The sequence below is a fragment of the Trifolium pratense genome, linkage group LG2 (genome assembly GCF_020283565.1).
Source record: "Trifolium pratense cultivar HEN17-A07 linkage group LG2, ARS_RC_1.1, whole genome shotgun sequence".
Taxonomy (NCBI): Eukaryota; Viridiplantae; Streptophyta; class Magnoliopsida; order Fabales; family Fabaceae; genus Trifolium; species Trifolium pratense.
In genome coordinates, this window is record NC_060060.1 from 65,416,336 (window position 1) to 65,425,404 (window position 9,069).

General features: G+C 32.5%; 1 protein-coding gene across 1 annotated transcript; it reads right to left on the reverse strand.

Moving 5' to 3' along the window:
* Nucleotides 1-275: 275 nt before the first annotated feature.
* Nucleotides 276-4,477, reverse strand: LOC123909054 (malate dehydrogenase, glyoxysomal-like). The gene is made up of 9 exons (XM_045959832.1): nt 4,202-4,477; nt 3,874-4,098; nt 3,260-3,574; nt 2,150-2,239; nt 1,959-2,042; nt 1,103-1,138; nt 901-990; nt 652-746; nt 276-523 (listed from the first exon to the last, which is right to left on the reverse strand). Exons 1-9 carry the CDS (start codon nt 4,271-4,273, stop codon nt 451-453), a joined length of 1,080 nt encoding a protein of 359 aa, XP_045815788.1. The 5' UTR covers nt 4,274-4,477; the 3' UTR covers nt 276-450.
* Nucleotides 4,478-9,069: the final 4,592 nt, after the last annotated feature.

Consider the following 9,069-nt stretch of genomic DNA (forward strand, 5'->3'; position numbering starts at 1 on the left):
TTTTTTTTTAAAAAAAAACCAAGATTGAAAACGGGTTTTTCCAGGCCAGCCCAACCCATTTTGCTCTCTACTTGTAGAAATGAAGTGGCAGTTGATCGGTTAATACTTTGAATATTTCTTTTAATCAAAGCTCAATTGGGCATATTTATAATCAGACAATTTTTTAATTTATTTTTATTTTTTTTATTATAATAGAGCCTAAGCCTGGAAAAAAAATCACATCGCAACTAAACGAGGAGTAGAAACTCCAATAAAATCAGCTTGCAAACAGCTACTAGCTCGAAGAGGACATACTCAGACAAATTTAAAAATTGAAGATCTATGGATTCAAAGTTAAAAGAATGAATTACACTTTTCCAGCACACTTTCTCTATTTTCAAAGTTAAAAATTTTGATCTCACAGCTGATAGGGCTCAATCTCACCACTTATTTTCAGGATGTGCTATCAACTCATTTTCTGATGAAAGCAACGCCCTTCTCCACGCTTGTTGCTAACTCTTTCTTCGCCTTTTCCAAACTTGCCCTATTGAAATTTAAGTAAATATAAATCTAATGCGAAATTTAAGTAAATATAAGTCTGATGATGCTTCAGTTTCTTTTACCTATATCAATAGAAAATTCGTTTTTTCAATGTCAACCATTACAGCTTACCTCTCATAATCACTTAAGGGACCAAGAGGAAGAAATTCCTCAACTCCGTCACGGCCAAGTCGTACTTTTGATGCAAAGAATGGGAGTTCAGTCACCTATGACAGATTTTGTTTGTTAGTTCTTAAGAAAAGTACTTGTTTGAGCTTCGACTTTGAGCAGAAAAACCAACATTACTACAATCTGCTAAAAATATGACAGGGAAGTGGATCAAAGATGTTCTTTATAGAAAGCACTACTTTGTATTCCTACCTGTGAATCAACATATGCGCATTGAATGACATCGGCCTCTCCTTTCAATGCACGAAGACATGCATCTGCAAATTTAACAGCAGCGTATGCCTGCACTTTATTATACATTTGACATTAAATTTACTTGAATGAATATAGTTAGTCATGAAAATTATGCAAACACAATAAACCAAGAATGGAATTTTAAAAATAAAATACTAACCATTGATAGTGTTGCAGAGCCAGCTCCAGCTTTGGCCTAGAGAAAATGACAATGTTGTGTAAACAAAAATTCAAATGTATAGATAATCTATAGCAATGGAGGAATCATACATAGCACAAGTTATTAGTAATTATTTTTAAACTTATATAATCAAGTGTATGCTTTCCTGCATATAGAAAAGCTAAAGCCTCACAAAATTTCCCATGCAAGCCTCTATGTCAGTATATGAACTAGGGGTGTAGTGATATTCCAAACATCCAAATAAAATAAACCCAAAAAATGGGGGCAAAGTATCAATGTGGTGTTGGTCAAGTGGAAGCAACGTGCTCCTATAAGGAGGAGGATTTGGGGAATCCAGATGTGAATCCTGATGGACACACCCGCATAGGGAGGCTGAGAACCAAGGGACAAAATCTTACTCAATCAGCCTAACCAGTGATTGGGGTCACATAGCTGGTCCAAAGGAGTCAAAGTTGTGGGGATACCCTGGTGGACTCATTGAGGTGCCAAAGGTTCTGTTTACCGTGGGTTCCAAAATAAAAAATAGTGGCAAATTGATTTATATCAGCTTCAGTGCTCCTATGTAAAAAACTCGAAGCAATTTATGCTTGAGTCAACTCACATTTAATTAGCCTCTCAAAAACTTCCCCACAAACAAAAGTTTGAGTCCATAGTTGCCTAATAGTCCAGCCCCTCTGCTGTCTCTCACCAACAAATCATTTAAGTCAACATATTTAATACATTGATTATCAAGACCTCCATAGTTGATAAGTAAAGGACAAATGAGAAATGATATTAGATGTTGGCATTGAAGTAAAAAGAGACTTTTGAAGATGTAGATTGTGTAAATTTTCACCTCAACAACTTCAGTTCCACCGTTTTGTATGCGATCCGTCAAGTACTCAATTTCCTTTGTGGTGAAAGAGGAATGTGGTTTAACCTAAAATTTGAGTGACAGGGTTAGGTAAGATTTTATAGTGTTACAGTTTTAAGTATTTAAAATCAAAATGGTAACAATTAAGAATAAGAAATAGTTATAGTGCAGACCTGAGAAAGAAGAGGTAAAATGGTGATTCCGGCATGTCCTCCGACAACTGGGACATCCACATCCCTTGGATCAAGACCAAGAACTTCAGCCTGCATTTTGGGCCCAGCAGGGAGAATAAGTGAAGTTCAACTCAACTGTATCGCAGAAAAAACTAGGATACAATATGCGAGAGCTACAAGCACACAAACTTATCCTATGCTTAATTGTACTCCCTCCGGTCCTAAATATAAGAGAAAGTTTACTTTTTAGATTCATTGAGAATCTAATGTATCTGGACCATATTATGATCCAAATACATTAGATTCTCAATAAATCTAAAAAGTAAATTTTTTCTTATATTTAGGACTAGAGGGAGTATTAACTATTAAGGCTTCAACAAGCAATGTTATAGAATATAATCTACAAAAACTAGATGATCAAATGGATGTGATAAACAGAAATTAGGTATGAGTATTACTACTGTAATCACATAAATGGAATTCCATCTCCGGAACTGATATTGTAACTGATATCGATCATCTATTTCCACTCCTGTCCTTAGTATTTGGGATCTATCAAGATCAGGATGACAATACCAGCTTAAATATTTTGTATAAACTAACAATATTAATAGCTTGATTCCAAAAGAAATTGTTGCTCTTTGCATAAAATATGAATGAGAAAGCACGAGACTACGTTGCTTGCCTGTGCAGGAAGTGTATCAAGTGAAATCATTGTCTAATGGAATTTTTTTATCTTTGCCACAGAAACATACATAAACAACTGAGTAAAACCAATCTTGATAATCGATGTGTGGTTATACAATCAAAAGATCATCATAAATTTTTCACCTAATATGTATAACTGTGGTCCATACTTTTTCTCCATAAACAAAAGATCTTCATAAATTGGCAGTCTGTTTAACTTGGTCAGAGATCTAATTTCTTACTAATAAGTATCATAGGTTGTTGTTTGTCATTAAGTAATAGACGTAGCCGGTCAAAGCTTGAAACAAAAAGAAATTTTGCATTGGACAGTTTATCGGTTTAAGTTGAAAAATTCACTGTCCTAGTTATGCTGTAAGTGTAACTATAAAAAGCTGGACATAGTATTTAGTAGCACATACATACCACAAACGTATTGGCCCTAACCACATCAAGCATCGTCACTCCCAAAAGTCTCTTGGGATCATAAGTACCGGCTCTTTTGAAAACTTCAGCCGCAATAGGGACAGTGGAGTTAACCGGATTACTTATCACGTTGACAATCGCCTTAGGACATCGCTTCGCAATTGCTTCACAGAGTGTTTTAACGATTCCGGCATTTATATTGAAGAGATCATCTCTTGTCATTCCAGGTTTACGGGGAACACCGGCAGGAATGATTACCAAATCCATACCTGTAAGTGCATCCTCAAGCTGATTTTGCCCCAAAAATCCTCGAACCTAAATATCAAAATCTTCTTAGTCATCTCAAAATATTAAAAAAAACAACTTGGTTTGACAAACCTGGACATTCTCTATGATTAGACAACTTATACGATAAGTGTATATGCTATAAGCAGTTAATTAAGTTGTATATGAAAACATGACCTTAATAGTCCCGGAGCAATTCAATGATCAAGTTTATCAATTTACATGAAATTGAGAACAATAAAGCAGTACAAGTATCTGGGTTTCATTTGTTTATTTATGTCTAAAAAGCAAATTAAAAATTGAAAAAGAAGAAAGAGTTAGGAACATACAACAGCAGCAGTATCCATATGACTGATATCAGAAGTAACACCAGGAGTATTAACAACATCATAAAGATGAAGAACTGAAACCAAAGGATTGATCTTCATCAACATAGAAAGAGGTTGACCTATGCCACCAGCAGCACCCAAAATTGCAACTTTGAAACCAGGTGATGCACCTTTTGCACGGCAATGGAAACTTGTCAAAGAAGAACCATCACCATGTTCATTCATCTACATAACATATCATACATAATCATTCATAGAGATCATGAATCTAACTAATAGTGATATTATTGATCCAATGCAAATGGGAAAGAGATGATGAAAAACGTACCTTGAGATTGGGAGGATTGAGGTGGCTGGAGATTCTTGCGATTCGTTGATTTGCGTATGAATTTGGCTCCATGATTTCGCAATCAAAAAACGAGAGCAGATGAATTTATTTATTTATTTGTATTATCTATGGATTTGATTTGATCTCTATCTAAGAAAGAAGCTTCGATAGCGTATGGAGAAGGTTTTGATCGGTGTTTTTTTTGTACGAATTGGGAAGTGTGAAATTTGATCTTATCAAATTCTTGTCTTGTGTGTGAAACTTTCATTGATGATTAATAAATAAATAAATAAATATTTCCAAAAAAAGAAGAAGAAAGTTAATATGAAATCTTTTTTTTGTTAACATAGTGTTGTAAGTAGTAGTTACTTACAAAGTTTAATACTGTTTACAAATTTTTACTTGATTCAGTGTTGATTGACGTTGAACTTAATAAGAAAGATTACGATTTGACTCCAAAACTATGATCGGAAGGGATCTAGAACCACTTGATTCCTATATCAAAAGAGTGATGACTTGATATTGATATGAGAATGGTATATAAAATGAGTTATCTCTTTTTAATCAAAACGAATCTCTCTAACCATTTGGGTGAAAATATTTTAAAAAAGTTAGTCCAATAATTCATGCCATGGCATTTCATTTCTTAACTTGCATAGTTACATTCTCATTTCCTTTTCCACTTTGCACTTTGGACATTTTGAATAATAAAATTGCAGAAAATCATATTAGAGAAGATGCATTCAATCTTATGATGAAATTTGTGTATAGTGTATCAACGAAATATTGTTTGGTGTGACACCTGTATCAACAAAATATGATTTAGTTTTAGATAGGGTCGTTCCAAGCAATTTGGAGGTCCGGCTATAATTTTAAAAATAAATCCGTAATAAAAGTTTGTTTAAAAAAAATCAATATTTTTAAATTATGAATAATAGCATTAACATAAAAAATAGTCATTTTAGATAAAATCATAAATAAAAAAATAGATGTAATTTTTTTTTTTTTTGAATTTATAAATATAAAAAGATTATGTATGTTTAGTGCATTTGTTACATGTGAGAGATTCATTGTTATTTTATTTTCCATGATAATAAAAACATTTGGCGTACGCAGCTTATTGTTAAATTTGATGTAGTTACCTTCAACTTGAAATTCAAGTCTCAAACCACTCGGCTATTCGCAACTTATTGTTAAATTTGACATTATCCAATATATGATATCTAATTTTAAAAATTTGGCCCCAAAGATTGGACAAATGGGCCCCGATAAATTGTAGGTCCAACTCCATATGCCTGCACCTGGTCTGGGTCGGCCCTGGTTTTAGATACAAATCTAATTATCTAAAGTCACAAGTAATTTTTGCACCATGATAATATACGAGTCAATCCAACTAACCTCGATCATCATGTTCAATTTAGACAAGACATTAAGTTAAATTTTGAGATCAAATCATGACCATCTGATAATAACTAGACGGAAATAAGTTAATCGTGTTTGATTAATCACAATTGAATAATTATTTTAAAATCATAATCTCATTTCTCGTTACCTATAAAAAGACAATGACCCTTGATAAAAAGTACATTCTCTCAATTTCGGCTAAACCTCTAGACTATCATAAATCCTTCTTGATTTGAGTGTTGGAGTTCATACAGGTACGCCATGCCCTCTAAGGAGCGGTCATTATCCTTCGCTGCATCAATCAACTTTGATCGTCGTCTTCATATGATCTACTTAGATCATTGTCGTCGTCCACATGAAGAATTTGGTGTTAAATTAAGTTACATAAGTTCGTTTTTTTTGTAAAGTTGGACGCGTGTTCTTGCTTATAATCAAAACTTTGAATAACTTTTATAGGGAAATCTCATGTTTTTGAATCCTGGTCGTCCTTCATTCTTAGGGCAACAAATTATTTTTCAAGAGATAAGATGATTGACTTTCCTATAATATGCAATCGATCTCCAAATGAAGTATTAACAAATATTCTCTGCTTCAATACAATTTACACTTGAGCCAAAGTTATTTATTATATCTGCAATGCAATAGAGAGATAATTTGCATTCTCATCAAAATCTCCAACTCTTAGCATAGAAATGAATGTCATCAAAATTATCAGAAAAACATAAACTTTGTGAAAACATTATGTAAGTTCCGCATTTGCCTTTTGGCATGAAACCTCACAAAAATCCTCCCCAATGAAATAAATAAGAAGAAGCCTTACGATTTCTTAAGAGGTTCACATTGAGTATAAAAAAATAATCAACTACGTAGTATTAATAAAGTTATGAGATTTTCTGTTAATAGACTAGTCTTTTAAATTGAACTCTTTTTATTAGTTTAAATCGTAAACACAACCAATTTTATTTTCTCATCACCTCTACCAAATTTAATAGAATCCCACATCCTAGTTTCCCAACACCACTAATCTTGTGGGCTAGCCTCTTCAAGAGATAAAGAATATTCCCTTCCTTTTACTATGCATAGAACTAATAGGGTTTGACGCAAGATCATTCCAATTAACTCAGAAAGAAGTGGATGACACACATAAGAAAACAATATAAATTAAATTTGTTTCATCTTAACATTTATACATGACGTACATAGGCACCACAGTGCTGCTAGTTTTCTATCACCAACTTAATATAAAAAAAAAAACATTTAATTTTGGACGATTATTTGACTAAGGAGTCCAATCCAATGACCAAATGACATAGTATTCTCACTCTACGATATTCAAGTCAAAAAAGTTATGTCTTTGAATAAAAGACTAATATGACTTGATCTTTAGGGACTCCATTGCCCCCACAGGTGACTAGTGAGTGAGGCTCTTATCTTAACACAATAATGATAGCAGGGGGAGTTGAACTCATGTCTCACGGTAGGATAACGAGATGCACTGCGGTAACTAAATCACACAATACGTAGTAGATTTCAGCCATCTATTTTAAATCGGTCGATTCGATCAAATAACATCTTTAGAATATTTTTGTCAACTAGACCAATCTACATATATTGATTCAATGTTTTTTATTTAAAAGAAAATCAAAACATTCATTGAAATCAGGATCATCGAATCTCGATCCAACGATCACGAATATGTTGAATGTGCGAACATATCAAATTATTCACCGCAGACAATCCAATTTCCTTCTTTAGATGCTAACTAGGTTTTATTGATTGGCAGTGGCAAAAGTGAATATGCCAACTTAGTTATAGTACTCATTTTAAAACTACTAGCAGTCACAATTAGGAATCACATCATAAACCAAATGGATGAATTAGTTAACCTAATTCTTCCTTTATGCTTTGATTAAAAATTATTTTATGCTAAGTTTAACTATAGTGAGCTATAAAATAAAACTAGTGCTTAATGATACAAAACAATAGGATTGTCGTTTACCACATTCAAATCAATAACCAAATGATGAACTATCTGGACCCATATCAATGCTTATCACAACTTTCAATTATTTTACCTTATCAAATTCAATGGGGGAAAAGATCACCGACAAAATTCAATAGTAGTGGAGTATTCAGTAGTAGTACAACGTTAAAGTCAACAAAATGCATGTTTTTTCTATGGGTTTCATTCTTTTAGGTGCTGTATTTATTTGTTGCTAAAGGGGTCCAATGATGAAACCTCCGTTAAATTCATAAGACTTCATTCCAATAATTTCATTGATGTTTCAAAAGAGTTACTATAGATTGTAGGAGGAGTGCTACCAACACACTCTTTAACAAACACACTCTATTTTATTGGTTAAAATTTATATGGGTCCCATAAAAGTTATATGGATCCACATTTTTTTATGGGACCCATGTGAATTTCAACCAATAAAAGAGAGTGTGTTGCTAGCATTATTCTAGATTGTAGTAAGTAGTAACAATGTCTGAATTTTTTTTTTACCATATTTCAGGTACATTTGAACTATAGAGTCGAACATCGAACCTCCGCCAACTTGCACAAAATGTTCAAATTTTTTACCATTTGGACTAATCAAATTGTTGATAACAATTAGCCAATTAAAGCATTAGCTCAAGTGATTAATTGAGATGATAATTTGACTAATCCCTAGTGGGCATCCGCAAAAAATACCCACAACGGGTAAGATAAAAATCTGCATTTCGAATACGGGCACGAATATGGATAATTGCCCATAAAAATGAGTGGGTATGAGTGCGGGTACGAGTATCTTAGTACCAACTCGCCCCATACCCATATAATATATATATATATATATATATATATATATATATATATATATATATATATTTTATTTATATTATTATATAATATAATATAATATATTTATATCAGTTTAAAAAAATAAAACTCTATTAAACTCCTATACATTTTTAATAAAAATGTTTATTTATAAGATAATGCAAACACAATGTGAATATGTCAACAAAGATATAAACTTTAGCATGAGGTTAGTAATGATTTTGTTTATAGTTTTCATTAGACAACATTAAAATCTTTGATTTTTTTTTTAATTATATTAAAATGATATGATTTTTATAATTGAACGATTTATTTTTCGAAAAAATGCGGGTAATCAAGTTTGATTTATGGCTGAAACAATTATTGGTCTGAATATGATAAAGAAAGAGAATATGAATTGAAAATTATGAATACACGAGCATGAATGGCTAGAATTGAGCAAATGAGCGTTTGTTTAATTTGAACCCTCGGGAACATTGTAAAGCAAAGTGGAGAGACAGCTGATTCTTCACGGCAATGCAGAGCCAGCAGGAACAGATTCTTCCCAACCATTTAACTTTTGTTTTTTTCTTTCAAAATAGTGTTTGGAAATTGAACTAAGATTATAGTACATACATAAATAAATGTCATTTTCCTTACT